This window comes from Halichoerus grypus, chromosome 13 (assembly GCF_964656455.1).
Source record: "Halichoerus grypus chromosome 13, mHalGry1.hap1.1, whole genome shotgun sequence".
In the NCBI taxonomy this organism is placed as follows: domain Eukaryota; kingdom Metazoa; phylum Chordata; class Mammalia; order Carnivora; family Phocidae; genus Halichoerus; species Halichoerus grypus.
This window is the reverse complement of record NC_135724.1, coordinates 51718036-51737048: the sequence shown is the minus strand read 5'-3', so window position 1 is coordinate 51737048 and position 19013 is coordinate 51718036. Positions and strand designations below refer to the sequence as shown.

The window sequence follows — 19013 nt, the reverse complement described above, 5'->3', positions numbered from 1 at the left end:
GTATAAATGATCACTGACTAGTTTTTAAATGTTGGAAATAAACATATACTGAAAATACTGTGCCTTTAAAATCCATGGATGAGACACACAAGTATATGATAGAATAGATTATTAAACATAAGAAGTAAAAATTCCTTTAGGCAGTCAAAACAAAAACAATGGAGAAGAAACAAACAAGATTATTCAAATTAGGGAAATACAAGATAAGCAATAATACCCAGTTCTCCTATACCAGGCCTATAATCTAAAGCAAGTATTTCTAGCACACAGGTTCAGAGCCATAGTTTTTTGATTTACAATAGATTTTATGGATTATCTAATCTGAATTCCTATCTAGTACAAATTCCTATGCATATATACACCATATCTTATTTTAGTCCACAGTTACCAACTTGGGAAAATTCAGAATAGAGTTAAAAAAAAAAACAACCCCACAAAAATATCAATTTAAAAATTAGTCGTAACACATTTGAATTTCTGAACATAAATCTACTGTGTCTATCAGCTTGTTAGATCAATAATTATATGAAGATATTAAAACCTGCATTATACATTTAAGAACAATATTAAAGATCCAAATTAAAAAAAAAATCCAAATTAGTTTGTATACTTACAATGTAATATAACTTTGAGCTCAACCAGGAGTTTCTTTGACCCTCCGTGACTTGTTCCTGGAAGCTTTTGCATTGCTTCTCCTTTTTTATTCAGTATTTCAATTCTTAATGCACCTATCAGTCCAAAATTTAAAATAAGAATGTCTTAGTTACACCCAAAAACAGGGATGAGCCTGCTAGGTCTTAACATTGCATTTTAATTTGTCACAGTCTTTTACATATTAAATACGTGAAGCACACGAAAAGCATTTTTCAGTATTAAGGGGAAAAAAACAACAACATACCAATGGGGGTTCCAGCAGGCCTAATCTCATTTGGCAATAATTCATCTCCTTCAGGCCAAGTTACTGACAATCTATCAGGGAGCCTATTACGAAACCAGCATATTAATGTTTCATGAACTATATTAATTATGGTCTTAATTAGATAAACAGAAGTCACTGGAAACTTTAATACTTATTTCTGATATATTTTGAAAAGTTAAAGCTAAAATTCTATATGATTAATAATCTAAAAATTTTTTCCTTCCTAACCATTACTGTGGCTAATGAAACAGTAATACAAAATCTCTTGGTATTAAGAGCCAGGAATTGTCCATTTTTTTGTGGTTTTTCAGCTCTTTTATGATACAAGTTACCTTTGGAAGAGAAGATAAACTTTTTTTTTTTTTTTTTTAAAGATTTTATTTATTTATTTGAGAGAGAGAGAGAACACATGAGAGGGGATAGGGTCAGAGGACGAAGCAGACTCCCTGCCGAGCAGGGAGCCCGATGCGGGACTCGATCCAGGGACTCCAGGATCATGACCTGAGCCGAAGGCAGTCGCTTAACCAACTGAGCCACCCAGGCGCCCCGAGAAGATAAACTTTTAATAGAAGAATTATTAGATTCACTAAGAATAAAAATGACTGCATCATTAGCTATACAAGAAGTACAAACGGGGCGCCTAAGCGTCTGCCTTCAGCTCAGGTCATGATCCCAGGGTCCTGGGATCGAGTCCTGCATCGGGCTCCTTGCTCAGCAGGGAGTCTGCTTCTCCCTCTGCCTGCAGCTCCCCCTGCTTGTGCTCTCCCTCTCCCTCCCTCCCTGTCAAATAAATAAAACCTTAAAAAAATAAAAAATAAAACAAGAGCTACAAAGAGTTTTGTTTTTCTACTTTCTTTTATTTCTCTTGTACTAATCTTTACCTCTCAACAGTTACTACAATTTTCTTCTAGTTGTAGGTCAAACCAAGTTGTTTTCTACCATACCAGATTCATAGTGCCTGTAGTAACAGTAACACTTTAGATATAGAAAAAGGAGGAAATTTTATATAAAACAAATACAGGATTCTGTTTTTACAACCAGAGCTCTCATTTTTTTAACAGCAAGAAGTTCATCACAATATATAAATCTAAGATTACAAATGTCCTATTATGTGTTCATAACAACATGCTCAAGAGTAGTTAAAAGCACCACAATTCATTTTTTAGTTTATTATTCTTATCCCGCATTTTGAAATGTGAATTACCTTGCCATTTCATCTTCTACATATTTTTTCACAGCTTTCTCAGCAACTGTCCTATCAAGCTTTGCAATTGGCACAGTTTTTATTTCATCATACAGCGCCTGAGGTTCCTGAATAAAAAATTTATATCAACATTTCAAAAAAAACTATTCAAATTCAGCTGCATGAAAACTTGTTTCTTTGGAAGAAACATGTTTTACCCTAACTCAGTATATAAAACATAATAGCTATTCTTACATTATACCACAGTGTTTATTTCTATTTTTCATGTAACCTCCTTAGGCATAATTAAATATCATTCAAATATTAACAAGAACATGGTAGAAGGACAAAGCCCACTTTAATTTTGGAGTTATTCATTCTTGAGAAAGAATTCTGGCTCCCAATTTTTACTCCAATGTGGACGAAACGTTTTACAAATTTACAAATGCTTGACAAAATTACTTTGACACGAGAAATAACATACACGTTTGTTAAATATTGGGCATACAGATATTAAGCTCTACAGATTATTTAAAAGACCAAATAAGAAACATAAAAATTCATGCTAACAATACTTTATCCAACAGATAAAAACAAATGCTAGCAAAATATAAAATACTGTACCTTTATTTCAGCACTAAACAAAAGTAAGCAGTACCAAGAGACTTTCAATAAAAATTTTTTATTACTTGCTATCTTACCATTGCAATCTGAACCTCTCCTCCTGTGGCATATACTTCTCCATCATGATCACCATAAAGAAAAAATTTTACTATGCTTCCATAAAAGAGAGGAAGTGTCTTGATTGTCTTGACCTAATATTTAGTTTTTAGAAAAAAGGCTTTTAGTATTTACTAAAACAGAATTAATATTAATAACTATTTCATAGAACTATTTCACCCAAGGGAAAAACTCAGTATCTATCAGAAAAATTACTGAAAAAAGCATTCTAATAAAGTTATATTTATTTATATTTACTTATATAAGTTTTCCACTTACTCTTAACAAATCTTTGTAAAGACACAGTGGCTTCTTCATACAAAAATGTCATAGCTACGCATGTTGTCTAAAGGTCCATAAATCCTTCAAAATCAATTATGAAAGCCAACATACCTCAAACCCTTTTCTCCCCATAAAATCTTGCTTTCAGACTACTGAACAGTAATTACAAACTTACAAGTTATTTCTTTCAAATTAATTGGCTTAAAGCTTGCCTATGGTATTTCCCTTACTTGGCTTTAAAAATCTAAGGATAATTTTCATTAGTCCAATTCAGAAACTCCCGGCAAGGACTACCAGAGTTTAAACACAATCTACATTTTCAGCTCGTTTCTAAACTACTTCCTTCCACACACAACAGATGGCAGGACAATCCAACTTTACTACTGGCTGTCTCACTGCACTTACCTGTATCGTCTGTGCTCAGATTACGGTCTCTGAGAAAGCACCTTACTCAACAACCATACAGAATTTGACAAAAGTGATCACTTCCTCTTCCTTGTAACTCTTCGCTTGACTTCAGGGATACCATATTCTCCTAGTTTCCTTGTATCTCATCAGCTTATCCCTTTTATTTTCCTTTGCTAGCTCATCCTTTTCATTCTAACCCCTCTGTATGTTGGAAAAGCCAGGCTCTAGCTACACACACTACCTCTCTAGTGATCACATCCAATTCCAAAGCTTTAAATATACAATGATGACTTGAATTTACAGAGTAAATGGATGCCCTTCGACCTTTGTAATATCTGTACAAACACCCAAGCCTCTACCTCTTTCAAGGTCCGTACAAATGCCACTTCTTGCCCAAAGAATTTCATGATTTGCTCTTCTCCCAGGCCCATCCAAAGTCAGAAAATCCTCTCTTCTCCTTCCAAACTGCCAGTTTCCTCTCTTTCCACGGCATTTATTCCCTTCTCATTTACTATTACTTATGTGTAGGTTATGTCTGATTTTAGACTATAATACCCCTAAGGACAAAAGACCTCTCCTAGATCTCTTCATTCTCCATAATACAGTCAACAAGCAGATTTACAAGCAGCACGTACTTAATAAAAATTTAGTAAAAAACTCATTACTTCATATTACATAAAAAAACTAAGAATCTGCATTTGAGTAAAGTTTAGTGTAAGAAAAAAATAAAAACCTTGCTGAGACTTTGGAGGAACAAACAGGTTTTTAAAAATTGCCATGTTAAATTATGTAATTAAAATCAGTTTGACCTTTTCATTCTTTCCTGGCTCCTGAGGAGCCAAATACATGCATTATTTTGTTGTTAAATTCTAATACATCTAATTTAGTTTCAAATTCTATTAAAAACTGAATCTAGAAATAAGTTAAACCTACCAGCTGTCCTGCTTTGTATATTTTTCCATCCCATTCTATTGCTGAGTATGTCGCCCAGGGGCCCTGCTTTTTAGAAGGAAGATCAGGACGTGTAATTACTCCTTTAAAAGATGTAAATTTTATTTGTTTGTCATACTTTTCATGACAGTCCTTCAGCCATAAAGCAAATTCTCTGTCAATTTTCATTCGCTGCTCCTGTAAAAAAAAAAAAAAATTAAATTCTTTAATGTTCTATGAAATATAGCTACTAGTAAACAAATATAACCAGAGACACTGTCATTCCTTCCTTTTTTCCTTCCACATACCCCACCCTCAGAAAACCTAATAAAAAATTAAAACATGTTCCTGGAGCTTTTTCCCATATAATTTTAGATTTCTTTTTTTTTTAAGATTTTATTTATTTATTTGACAGAGAGAGAGACAGCGAGAGAGGGAACACAAGCAGGGGGAGTGGGAGAGGGAGAAGCAGGCTTCCCATGAGCAGGGAGCCTGATGTGGGGCTCGATCCCAGGACCCTGGGATCATGACCTGAGCCGAAGGCAGACGCTTAACGACTGAGCCACCCAGGCGCCCTTATAATTTTAGGTTTCTAACAGAAGCATTGCTAAGAAAGAAAATCTTTGCTATCATCTTTGGAACCAAGGTCTCAATGGTTACTACGAGTAACAAAGCTTTCCTTCCCTTGTATAAATCCTAGAGTACACCAAAAATGATGAACACTGGCTGCCTACGAGAAAGAGAACTAGCTGGTTATGGGAAAGGGGTAAGCAGAAGGCTCCTCGCTGTGAACCATACACATTCTCAACAAGGTGATAAAAATCTCTCCATTTATCAAGCACAGATATACATATATATAATAAATATATATACAGTATATCTACAGTATGTAAATATCATTGGGGGGAATGACTAGAGGGAAAAAAGTCTAAAAAGCTCCTTTGAGGATGATAATGAAAAAGAAGTTGAGAGGGGCGCCTGGGTGGCTCAGTCGTTAAACGTCTGCCTTTGGCTCAGGTCATGATCCCACAGTCCTGGGATCGAGTCCCACATCGGGTTCCCTGCTCCACGGGAAGCCTGCTTCTCCCTCTCCCACTCCCCCTGCTTGTGTTCCCTCTCTCGCGGTGTCTCTCTCTGTCAAACAAATAAATAAAATCTTAAAAAAAAAGAAAGAAAGAAAGAAAGAAGGAAGTTGAGAAACACTGCTTTACAAAACACATTTCACATTTTTCCTTTTAGTTACGTATTATATATACGTATTACCTATTCAAGAAAGTTAAGACATGAAATAAAAACTAAGTGTTTTCTACTAAAACATAAGAAAATGTGTCACTGCTTATTGTTCTTTGTCCTGTTGGGAGATACACAGAGAGATTTATACTCAAGCATAAGCTGTTTAATGCCTGTCTTTAAGAGAATTAGTAAGGAAGAAAATCTCCACACTACATGCTTTCATGGAAGATAATGCATAAAGTTAAATAAATTCATTTTTTCCTATATACCTTACTCCATTAATACACCATTTCCAAATGAAAATGGGACAAAATTAAAAATGATTTCACCTTAAATTTTTCTAACTTGCAATTGGAAAATCATCTTTATCATTAAAAAAATTAAGTATCTTTATCATTAAAAAAATTAAGCCTACCAAATTTTTATACTGCACTTCAACATATAGCCCTTGTAGTATATAATATTATTCTCATATGCTCTCATCAAATCAACATGCTTCTGTAGCTTCTACTCACTGTCAAGGTCTTGATATTAAGATCTAAACAAGTCTGTAAATTTTATTCAAACATAGTCTAATCGTTTTGAAATTTTTGAGTAATGTCAACACATAAATGCTCATGAAGAAAATTTATATATATTCTTTTGATTTAATAAAAAGCATGTAAATTATCAGTACAAATTCATATTTGTGACTTTCATCATACTTAAAATAGAACATATGCAAATATTCAAGATTGATATTTAAAATCATACCTGTCCATTTAAAATCCTTGTAAAAAGGGTGTTCTTATCTTTCAATTTTAGCTCAAGATCCATAAAAGTCAGTTTATTTGTGCTGACCTGGAATTTGTCATTAGTGAATAATGCACCAGATATTCTATTGTAACATTCAATTGGTGCAAGCCCTCTCTTCTTTGGAGGAGTACACCAGTCAAAGCTTGAACAGAACAAAATATTAATACTATAATTAGTAAAAAATTCGATTTACGAAACAATGTAATTTCAGCAAAAATCAAAACTCACTCTTCAACAGATGTATATGGTATTAGCCGTCCATTCCAAAAACATTCAAAAATAGGCCTTTTCCCTCTTGCTGCTTTCTCAAGTATGAAACAATCATCATCATCATCTTCATCTTTTAATTCTAAAGCAAAGGCATGAGTGGAGCAAATTGTTTATTGCTATAAAATTTATGCAATTTTTACCACTGAGTAACCAACTTCTTTAAGTGAAATATTAAAGTTGCTTCAGAGAAACTGTAACAAAAGCTCATAAGATATCTCACACTGCTTTCTATAAAACTTAGTGATAGCTTTACTCTTAGTTTGCCCTCAGACAGGCAGATTTCCAAAGTGGTTCCACATTACCAATGGGTGTTACTGATTTACATCAATATATAGTTACTTATATACTTATCAATCTGTGTTAGGGGTACTACACTAGCTACTGAGCCTGCAATCTTTAAAATCTATTTATAGAGTAAGAGGGTCACACATACAGAGATTATGCCCTATAGTAGAATCCCTCTTCCCTACAAATATAGAAGCTTGAATCCTGTACCTCAAATACAAGTTTCACAATTCTGTCAGAACCAATATGTTCACATAAAAATCACCTGGGAAATCTACAGTGTCTAGTAGCAACAACTTTGCCTAGTTTGAACAAATCAATCAATAATACTATATTTAATTTTATTTCAAATACTAACTTTTCAAAGATCAGATTCAGGTGACACACATTACAAAGCATCAAACACATAATTAGCACAATTGCCTATAACATTTTTATGCTTCTTACCAATACATTTTCATATACCCAAACAAATTAGGATCAAACACTATGATCCTGAAACATAACACCTTAGTTATTTTGGCATTGAGGCACCCACCCAAAATAAACCCTTCTTCTCCCGCAAAAAAACACAAAGAAGTTCCCTTCTATCAAACCAAATCACTTTGCTTTGAGAAAACTTATTTTAAGATATCATTTGAAGAACTTTATCTTTTTGTCTACACATAGAAAAATTACAAATGTCAAATTAAAAAGGGGTCAGCAAAATCATGGGAGGTAGAGCCACTGAGTAATAACATGTATGAGCACTTACTGGACACTATTCTAAGCATTTGTACCAGTTTCTTATCTAACATTCACAACACCTCTACAAGGAAAGAGATTACCTCCCATTTCACAGAGAAATGGAGACAAGGATAGTTTGTCAAAGTTTACACAATAGAAAGTGGTAAAGATGGGATTTAAATTAGGAAATCTGGTTCCAGAACCCACAAGACTAAAAATATACTAAGGAAGTATTCTGAATGAAGAAGTTTAATATTGTTAATCTATGAATTCAATGCAATTTCAGTAATTCCACTAGGATTTTTTAAAGGGAATGTACAAAGTGATTCCAAAATTTATCCAGAAGAGCAAAAGATTAAGAATTTTCTCAAAAAAGAATAGTAAGTTTCCTACCCTACAGATATCAGTACATGGTATAAAGCTACAGGAGTATCATTACTCATGTATATAAACATAAAATATATCAATACCTTAAAGAATCCAGATCTATGTATTTATGGGAACTTAATATTATTATGAAAGTAATATTTCAAACCATTTAAAAAATAGTAACATTCAGTAGCTGATGCCAGGAAACCAAATACTCACATGCAAAATATTAAGTCAAAGCCCCACCTCACTGTACACACAAAAAAGGAGATTATAAATGCATTAAAGATTTAAACATAAAATGGTTAAAAAGTAAAACTATAGGATCTTTTTATAATCTGCAGTGTATGAAGGCTTTCCACAGCAAGACAAAAATCAGAAAGCATAAAGAAAAAACCGGTATGACTATATAAAGCTTAAAGCTTCTTGATAAATACCTACAAAAAGGGAAGACAATATGGGGAATGTTTAAGGATTAATATGCAGTACATAGCTAAAAGTTCAGTAAGAAATCCATGAGAAAAGAATATGTAATGTTCTTTAAAGCCAATGCTTTATTCATCTGGATGTAAATACACACAAAAATCAAGAATTATAAAAATTATAAATACCTAAGATATTCATAAAGAAAAAAGTTTTATTTTATCTAGCCTTAACAGCCCAACTAATAATAATGGTTAAACAATCCTAAATCACAACTTCACATTTTGTAGCTAAGATAACAGATTAACATACTTGATGGAAAGCATGGATCATCGGGGTAAGTTTCTCTATCATATAAGAAAGGGTGATATCGAATAATCCCTTCCACTACACCATCTCCTTCAACATGAGCCTTGAACTCAAAACTATCAGCTGCTGTGTTTATATACAACGTCTGCATGTCATCTTCTATTTCCCTTAGGTTGACAATCTTAGGTGCTTTCCCCTTCTCAAACATAGAAATCTAAAATAAAAATAAAACAAAAATAATTAAATTCTATGGTGAATTTACTTTTGTTCTCAACTATGATCCAACAACAGAATAGGCAAAACTTGTATTTATACAAGTAATCATATAGCTTAATTATAAATATGTTTATATATGGCTTAACCATTAAGTAGCATCTCAATAAGGAATATAATATACTACTAAAAATACAGAATGTAAGCAAAGAAAGAGCAAAGCAGAGCTGATGAACAGATAACTCAGGAGTACATTTAAGGTTTCGTGCTTAGAGGTAGGAAGTGGGACAATGATAATGTGAAATTCTTCCCAATGTGTGGGCAAGGATATTGAGAACCCAGTATTCAAATGTTCTGTGCTTCTAAACCTTACTTCATCATCATAAGACTTCTATGAACAAAGAGAAACATTTATATTCCTTTTTCTCCCTGCTTTGAGACATGATGTTAGCTCTGTAGAAGACAGGGGAAAAAGAGAAATCAAGTACTATAGTAAATAAAGGCTCAAAAACCACATACATTGAGCAATGGTCTCTTTACTTAAATATCTATTTGCCAAAGTACTGTGGAGAAACACAGGGAGAGAGAGGTTGTCTAATTACTGATTTTTCTTATCCAGAGTCACTTGGAACTGGAACAGATACCTCATAATCTGTATTATTCTAAGAAAGAATTTTATCTTACTTCAATATCAATGTTGTTGAAAGGTCCAACTTCTTTTGATGTACGTTTTTCATTTCCTTTTGGGCCATGAATATAGTAATGATAAATATGCCTAAAATACAGAAAAATACTTTATACTTTTAATTCAATTTAATTCATAAAATTACAGTTCATAAAATAATCTACAAAAAAAATTTTATAACTACTATTTGGTAGGTGCTAAGCATTATACTAAGCATTTTTTTGGGGGGGGGCATGCAGGGGTAAGAGGGGAGAGGGAGAGAGAATCTTAAGCAGGCATGGAGCCTGACGTGGGGCCTGATCTCATAACCCTGAGATCATGACCTGAGTGGAAATCAAGAGTCAGATGCTTAACCAACTGAGCCATCCAGGCGCCACTATACTAAGCATTCTTAAATACAGTATATCCCATTTAATGGTAAAAACAATCCTAAGATGAAGGTATTACTATACCTCATTTTATAGATACAGAAACTGGGATGTAAGGGGGTTATATACTTTAACTAAAGTTACAGAACTACAGTTTGAGAGGTGGACTACAATCCAGGCCTTTCCAACGTAAAAAGCCCACATAGTTTACACCTCCCAAAAGTATAGTTTATCAAAAAAGTGAAAACCAGAAGGCAAGAGACTATAATTCTACTTGTCAGGAATGTTCTAGAAAGGACTTAAATATCAGGGAGTATGTAGGATTTAAATTTATCTCCTCAATATGAGAATATCATTCCATAACTCTCATCCCTCCTCTCCTACAGCATCAAGACAATCTCATCCCCAAATTCCCAAAGCAAAACTAATATATCCCTTCAAAAATCACCAATTCAGAACTCTTACCACTTTAAAGTTTTAAAAGATATTTTGGTGAGACTATTCATGGCTAAAACATACATCTATCATTACTCTTCAAATAGGAATTTGCAATGTTCCTTTGTATGAATTTTAATTTTAAAAAATTATCCTAGCTACTCTTTAGAATAATGAGATAAAAGGAAATCACTGAAAATCTTCAGATCTTTCTTCATGCACCTCAAAAGTGTTATCATAATCAACAATAAGGTTACAATAATATATTCCGAAAGTGTTATAATTAGCTTAACAGATAGGTTTCAAAGAATGGTTAAAGTAATATGTTATTCTTTGTTAGAGCAAGATTATATTCTAATTATGTGCTATGTACACTGAGTTCCTTTGGTTAAAAGAAATAATTACAAAGTAGCTAATGAAATACGGACTTAGAGAATAAAAATTCCCAAGGCTATATTTAAAATTCTTGGGTTACAGTCAATAAACATCAATATTCTACAAGAGAAAAGGTACTTCTAAAATAAAATTATTTTCCGGGCACCTGGGTGGCTCAGTCGGTTAAACATCTGTCTTCAGCTCAGGTCATGATTCCAGGGTCCTGAGATCGAGTCCCACATCGGGCTCCTTGCTCAGTGGGGAGTCGGCTTCTCCCTCTACCCCTCCCCCTGCTCATGCTCTCTCTCTCACACATGCTCTCAAATAAATAAAATCTTAAAAATAAAAAAATTAAATTAAAATTTTAGTTTTTTAGAAAAAAATTTAAACTGTTAGTATATACTTATGTATAAAATAAAGAATCTCAAATTAAGTGCAATAGCCTTTTGGGTAAATGTGAAAAAAATACTTTTTAAAAAATGTGAATTTGGGGGGCACCTGGCTCAGTTGGTGGAGCATGCAAATCCTGATCCCAGGTTTTGAGTTGGAGCCCCATGTTGGGTGTAGAGATTATTTAAAAATAAAATCTTATGGGCGCCTGGGTGGCTCAGTCTGTTGGGTGGCTACCTTCCCCTCGGGTCATGATTTCAGGCTCCAGGGAACCCGCTTCTCCCTCTCCCTCTGTGCTCTCTCTCCCTCTCTCTCAAATAAATAAATAAAATCTTAATAAAATAAAATCTAATTTAAAAAAGTGAATTTCGTGCAGATGTACCCATTTTTGCAAGACTCAGTAATGTGGACTAATGCAAATTATTGAAGTGATCCAGTAAATGGTATTTACTATATAACTACGGAAAAAAACTAAGAACCATTAAATATTCTGATGATTTGTTCTAATGGAATATGTTATACTCTAAAAGTTTTCCTGGAATAAATACACAAAGATGTACTGAAAATATATTAATATGTCATATAGGCACATTTGCATATATTATTTTAATAGACTTCATGCACTCATTAACATTTACTGAGCATCTACTATTTTTTTTTTTTTTAAAGATTTTATTTATTTATTTGACAGAGAGAGACACAGCGAGAGAGGGAACAGAAGCAGCGGGAGTTGAAGAGGGAGAAGCAGGCTTCCTGCTGAGCAGGGAGCCCGATGCGGGGCTCGATCCCAGGACCCCCGGACCATGACCTGAGCCAAAGGCAGACGCTTAACGACTGAGCCACCCAGGCGCCCCTGAGCATCTACTATTTAACAGGAAACACTAGGGATATAGCAGTGCAGGAAAAAAAGACATTCCAACGGAGGAAGGCAGAAAAAAAATGAAAATACATGGTATGCAAGATTATGACAGGTGCTATAGAGAAGAAGCACAAAAGGGGAATATGAAAGTGATGGTGTTGAATTTGATAAATTCTGAAGTTTATTTTAAATTTTATCATAGGTCTTAAAAGCCTGCCCCTCAAATAATGAGCAATACGCTACAGGTGATCAATAAATATTTACAGAATAGAGAACTGTTTTAACGTTAACCTTAGAGTACTGGTTACTGCACTTAAGGGAAGGAAATGAGACAGAAGCAAAGCACACAGCCAAGAGGTTTCAATGTAGCTCTAATATTTTCTGTCTTAAAAAGAATACATAGCAACATGTCCTGAATCAAGTAATTACTTACGCTAACTGTCTTGTCCAAAGAAGGAAATAATTTTTCAAATACTGTATGTGTTCTGGTTGTACTCCTGTGATAACCACAGCAGTAAAGCTATCTTTTTCCTTCTCCTCTAAGATAAGATGATGTAGAAATCTTTCATCATCATTTGTAATGTGAACAGAATCAGATGGCTAGGAGAGTGAATATAAATACAACAGATTAGATACACTTAATTGTAATATACAAATAACATTTACATTAACTTTTAATATGATTCGCTTAGTTTCATAAACAGGCTTCAAAAAACTTTTGAAGGAAAATAGCCCAAGACAAGTCAGATGAGTACGTACAATGCTGTGAGGACAGGACAGCTTTAATACAGATTGCTAAACGGGCATATATACAGGAGTACCCTACACCACAATGCTGATTAAATCAATTTTTGGATCATAAAAGAAAAGGTAAGAAAATATATATATATACTGAGTTTTAAAATGCTGAAAAAAACTAAAGACACTTACCCTAGGGTGGAATGAGTCCTTGCTTGGGATACCTACCACTTAACTTGGCCAGAATGAATAAACGCCCAGCCCTCCATGTTCAAGAAAAGTGGGATGTAGCCTGAACCCAGGTGGCTTAGCCCAAAGGCACTGTGTTTAAAAGGGAATAAAATAATCCTGGACCCTAGTCCACTTTCAGAGATTATCTATAGCTTGCTTAGAAGGGAAGTGGGGAGGGGAAAGAGTAAAGAGTGTTTGAGGATAAGAATTACAAACATCTCGATTTTTATTCTAAGTCTTTATGTGTTAAAATTACATGCATATATATACTATGTATGTTGCCATATACATAAAAGCTTTTAAGGATACACACCAAACTATTACATCTAGGAAACTGGTTGATTTTTTAAAATAAGCATACATTACCACTTCTTAAAAATAAAAACAAACCCTCCAAAACCATTCCAATGCATCCCTATACACTAATATTACAGCTACAAGTAATATTTTATACACTTTGGGAGCTTGTGGATTAGTTTACTAGTGATGCAGGTTCATTACCAAATATTTATCGAGCACCTTCTAAGTTATACGACTCAACATGGGTACAAGGGAAGATAGAGTTAAATAAGACCAGTGCCTTCCCTCCCTACAAATTCTGATAGATGAGAAACAAATGATTACAAAACAATGTGCCATTATAAAGAGATGAACCAAGAGCTACAGAGTTAAAAAGAGGGTGACATTTACCTAGCACATGACTAGAACATTCCAGCCCAATGAGAACATGAAGGATTTGAGAGTATGAGGCAAACAAGGTAGTTTAAAGTATATGATAAATACATCATGAAAGAAGAATCTGCTGAATCAAGCAGTGAAAATGGATGGAAGAAAGGGCAGATGAAAAACTATGTTAAAAGAACTGAATGGTGAATGATTAACAAGGATTACGATTACTAACTACTTGGCCAGGGGACGCTGTTAATTGCAAAGAGTAGTTGGGGGAAAAGTGGGAAAGAGGAAAGAACAGAAAAGGTTTGTAGATATATTTTATTTTGGATGCACCAAAAGTGAGATATTCATGGAACATCTGGGGAAAGGCATCTAACTGAAATGGGAAATGAGTGTGCTAGATACGATCAGCTGGTATTCAGCACCCCATCCCACCTTTTATTGTCCCTTCCTGGACCGCAAGGAATGGAAAGCCAAAAGTCTACTTTTCAGACTCCCTTACATTTTAGGTGGTGGATGCAAATTAGGTTTCACCAATTAGATGTAGTAGCCAAAAATTTAGAAGGGGAAAATAAGACGAAGGCCATTTCCTGAGATTTCTTGAACGTTTTCTGTTATGCAAGGTACTGAACGACTGGATACCCAGGTTCCGGCTTCAAGTGTTAGCACTGATACAGCACCGGTTATAGCCAAAAGGTCTGTGTTTTGGTGTTGGAGGAACTGCGCCAGCAAGACTTTTCCAACTCCTGGATCACAGATAAGGCAGGTTTCTAAATTCCTGATCCAGTGGTGGTCCTCCAACTTCATGATTATAGCAGATGTTGCAGCATCCCTTGAAGGCCAATTCAGAGTGTCCCAGAGTATCCTTCTAGGAGGCTGAGCAAAGAGTTCATCATCTAATTCCCTTTATTAAATCCTTTTCTGTTTGAAGTGTCTAGAATGATTTGTTTCCTCAGTGGAGTCCAGCCTGATTCAGTGTCTCAATCTTAAAAGTCTTGACAAGAAATACAAATTTGAGAACTGTTGGTGTTAAGTGGCATATATATTGCCCCCTAGAAAAAGCAAGACTCCTGGTGGTAAATCAAGAGCCACCAACTCTATACACAAGACTGTGTATAAGAGTTGGAGAAACCAAAAAGTAGGCTGGAAAAGACTGGTCAGAGAAAAAAAAAAAAAAGGACCAGGGACCTATTAGTATCCATGAGATGCTTGTTGGCACAAATTAAGCACAAATCACAGGAAAAAATGGCAGAAATGATGACCCAAGAGATAATATAGTTCTATCCAAGTTTTATCATACCTATACAGTTTTGAGAAACACTTAAATTCTCAATTCCTATTTTTCACCTGTTTTGACATGGCAAATATTTCCACAAATACACCATATAGGGCTTTGGGACGGTAACATAAGATGAAAAAGATGGAATACTATTATGTAAATATAATAAGATGTGTAAACTGTGTAATAAATGCAACAAATTTAAAAAGGGAAAAAGTGAGATGAGCAAAATGAAGAAATTTCCTGGACAAAAGAGAATGTGACGTTATATAGAAGAAAGTGGCTTATAAATACAAAAAAAATATTCAGCCCATTTAATAAAGAAAAGGTATTATTTTCACCTGTCAAATTGCCAGCATTTTGCTGCCTTCCCCTCCACTCCACTTTTTAAAAATAAGGAAGTTATCAGATAGGCACTTCCATATACTGCTTTGGGGACTGTATTTGACTTGGGTTTAACCTTTTAGAAAAGCAATTTGTATTCCACACCGTGAACATTTAAAAAGTTCAAATTCATTGTCACACTTTTAAAATTCTATAATCTGTACGAAGAAAAAACTAATTTGGGCAAAATGTTATGCAAAGACATTCATGGCAGTGTCTTTATTTATAATTATAATAAAATCCTTTAAGTTAAATGCTCAACAGAATAGTTAAATTACAATACAAATTGCCATAAACCTATTAAAAGTGCACGTGTACAAAAATATTTTATGAAATGGAGAAATACCCAAAATGTTAAAAAATGTGGCTCAAAAGTGTAAATATATTTTTAAAAAGTAAGTATATGAAGGAGATTAAGAGTACACTTCCCCCACCCCCAACTCAAGATGCCAATAAGGAGGTTTTATTTTAACTTCAGTATTACAGTATTACATTAGTTTCAGGTAAGTGTACACTTATCTAGATGAGTACTGAGTAATATATGGAATTGTTGAATCACTATATTGTACACCTGAAACTAATATATAATACTGTATGTTAACAACACTGGAATTAAAATAAAAAACAAAAAACAAAACCCTGAAAGCATATAATAAAAAAGTTAGACTAGAAATTCAACTAGAAATTGCTTCCCAGAATTTGAGACTTTTATTTAAGTTTCCTATACATTTTTTACAACTTACTTCAGAATCAGAAAAGAATTTAAGAAGCTCAAAATTACTTTAAAAATTTTAGGGGTGCCTGGCTGGCTCAGTGGGTACAGCACATGACTCTTAATCTCAGTGTTGTGAGTTCAAGCCCTATACTGGGCATGGAGCCTACTTAAAAATAATAATTTTTAAAAAACATTTAAAAAATTCTAAAATGTTTCAAGTGGAGAAAAGCTGAATAATACAATAAATACTATATACTCACCACCACGATGCAAATTTGCTAACATTCTGCTCACTAAAATTAGAATCTGAATGTAAATTTCTAACAGAAATAAATCACTCATTTATTTCTCTAGAGCTCTGATTTCCTAAAAGCTTATTATCTAACTTGAAATTGTTAGACCAAAAAAGGTTTAAAAATTCAATCTCAGTGTAAGGAAAAAAGTTTACTATTTTATGAGCAACTTCCAGGAAGCTAGCTTTATGAGACAAGTTGTTGCCTGAAGACGTCCAGCCTGAAAAAGCATGTAAATAGTCACTTTTTGCTATTCACATGACAAAAGGAAAAAGATGAAAATTAATACAATTTGAAAATGCCATACCTTCAACTTTTAAAGCAATAGTGTAAGTATCTTGGATAGAAATTGAAAAAAAAATTTTTGTCTCTATCATATGTCCAACAGTAACAACTTTATAATTAATGAGTTAAAATGTATCATACCTTTCTGTTTCTAATATATCCACTATATATTGCCTCTTTATTTTTCTCCTTCTTCTCAAAATCTTCTTTAGAAAGCACAAGTTCATGAACATCTTGGGAATCTGCAGGTTTGCTTATCATCTGTTAAATATTAAAAAGAATACTTAAAAAATTCCTAAAAGTTAAACTGGTTAACACATTTAGACAGAATCAACCTCAAAATATTTTTAATCAACTTTTATTTATAAGAAACCTTTTTACTTACTCTGGCTGATTGTCCAACAAAGAAAACAGCCTGCTTGCCCCCAACACCAAAATAGGAAATATCACTATTTAAACTGCGTGGCACTGGTACTGGACGAACATATCCTGAATGATCACTAAAATAAAACATTAATGCAGTGATTTTAAACAGGCTACTTAAGTACCAAGAGAAATTGCTATAGAACTTTTATTAAGTGTTAATAAAATGATCCCCAAGCTAGACAACACCCCTAATTCAAGGTAAAGGAATCAGAGCCCAAAGTCAAGATAGCATCTAATCCAGCAGTTCTCAAAATATATTCCCCAGACCTGCTGTTATCAGCATCACCAAAAAACTCAAGAAACGCACATTCTTGGGTCCACCCTACTAAATCATAAACTCTCTCAGCAAACAAGACTAAATAAATGCCCGTATCCTTATCTATCCTACTACCCCTACATCTGTCCCTTCAAAATTGTTTACTGCTTCAAAACTTATAAAACATTGCTCACTATGACTTACACAATAAGAAGATTCTCTGAAGAATACAGGAATTATAGCAAAGACATTCTTACTTCCATGTATCATGACAAAAGAACCTCTTATGGAACCATTAACAACACTCTGGAGAGTAGGCATCCCTGGTCTCTCAAAACATAGGCTAGGTGTCCAGGGACACCATTTCCCAATATCAGATATAAACAGAATTGGGGATGAGGCCAGAGCCCCTATTACACTCAATGGAAAAGGTAAACACTAGATGTGGCATAGCTGGAAAGAATTAGAAAACACAAAGATACATTCAATGAACTTTCCCATAAGAAATAAAAAAAGAAAAGGAACAGAAAATATCAAAGTGGGTATAAAAGACATGAGGGACTAAAAGAAAACATCTCACACAAGTGTAGTACTGGAAAGAGAGGAGAAAATGGAAAAAGCTACAAATACTGGTTGACAGAAGCTGGGGAGTGCAAGAAATAGGGAGAGGTTGTAAAAGAACGCAAACTCAGCTAGAAGATGAGTAAGGTCTGAAGATCTAGTCACTAACACTCTACTGTATAACTGAAATCTGCTAAGAGAATAAAACTTAAAAAATGCTCTCACCAAAAACAAACAACAAAAAAGGTAAATATGTAAGGTAATGAATGTGTCAATTAACTAGAGGGAAGGAATCCTGTTTAAAGGAAAACCAGAATACAGTTTGATATTTAATATATATCAATGTAAAATGTACAAGAACAAAAGATCAAGACAGTAAATGGCATGGATATTATTGCTGTGATGTAATAATATTGTATGTGAAGTGAATAATATTACTTGGGATAGACTATGACAAATTAAAGTTATATATTTTGAATCCTAAAATTATCAGTAGAACAAGAGTAACAACTAATAATCCAACAAAGGAAAGAAATAAAATAGAATTACACACACAAAAAATACTCAATTTGAAATAAGAGAAAAAAAAACAGGAACAAGCATAGCAATAATTGCAGTGAATATAACTGGTCTAAATACCCCAATTAAAAGGCAGAGATTGTGAAATTTTAAGACATAACTATATGCTGCCTAATATAAAGTGACAATAGGTTAAAAAGTTAGAAAAAGAGTTAGCATCTTAACACTAATGTAAAGAAAGCTGGAGTAGCTATATTAACATCAAACAAAGTAGATAAAAGATTATCACCAAGATATGAAGAATAAAACAAATACATGGGTAAATTAAATAGACCACACTTCTCCTCTTGAGTTTTTAAAATTAGACTGCTGAAATCAAAATAACACTATTTGATATGGTTCTCAATGTATATAGAGGTAATACTTAAGAAAACTAAATTATAGGGCACCTGGGTGGCTCAGTTGGTTAAGCATCTG

The 19013-nt window shown here is 33.8% G+C and overlaps 1 protein-coding gene across 2 annotated transcripts in view; it reads right to left on the bottom strand.

Moving 5' to 3' along the window:
* SMCHD1 (structural maintenance of chromosomes flexible hinge domain containing 1) overlaps positions 1–19013 on the bottom strand; it is a 145189-nt gene that overhangs the window by 92546 nt on the left and 33630 nt on the right. For both annotated transcript variants that reach the window (XM_036123382.2, XM_078060559.1), the window contains exons 6-17: positions 17160–17274; positions 16916–17035; positions 12611–12777; positions 9750–9840; positions 8856–9066; positions 6699–6819; positions 6429–6612; positions 4446–4640; positions 2804–2917; positions 2124–2230; positions 899–981; positions 615–728 (exon numbers count right to left, since the gene is read on the bottom strand). In XM_036123382.2, coding sequence (XP_035979275.2) covers positions 615–728; positions 899–981; positions 2124–2230; positions 2804–2917; positions 4446–4640; positions 6429–6612; positions 6699–6819; positions 8856–9066; positions 9750–9840; positions 12611–12777; positions 16916–17035; positions 17160–17274 — 1622 coding nt within the window. The remainder of the gene's footprint in view (positions 1–614; positions 729–898; positions 982–2123; positions 2231–2803; positions 2918–4445; positions 4641–6428; positions 6613–6698; positions 6820–8855; positions 9067–9749; positions 9841–12610; positions 12778–16915; positions 17036–17159; positions 17275–19013) is intronic.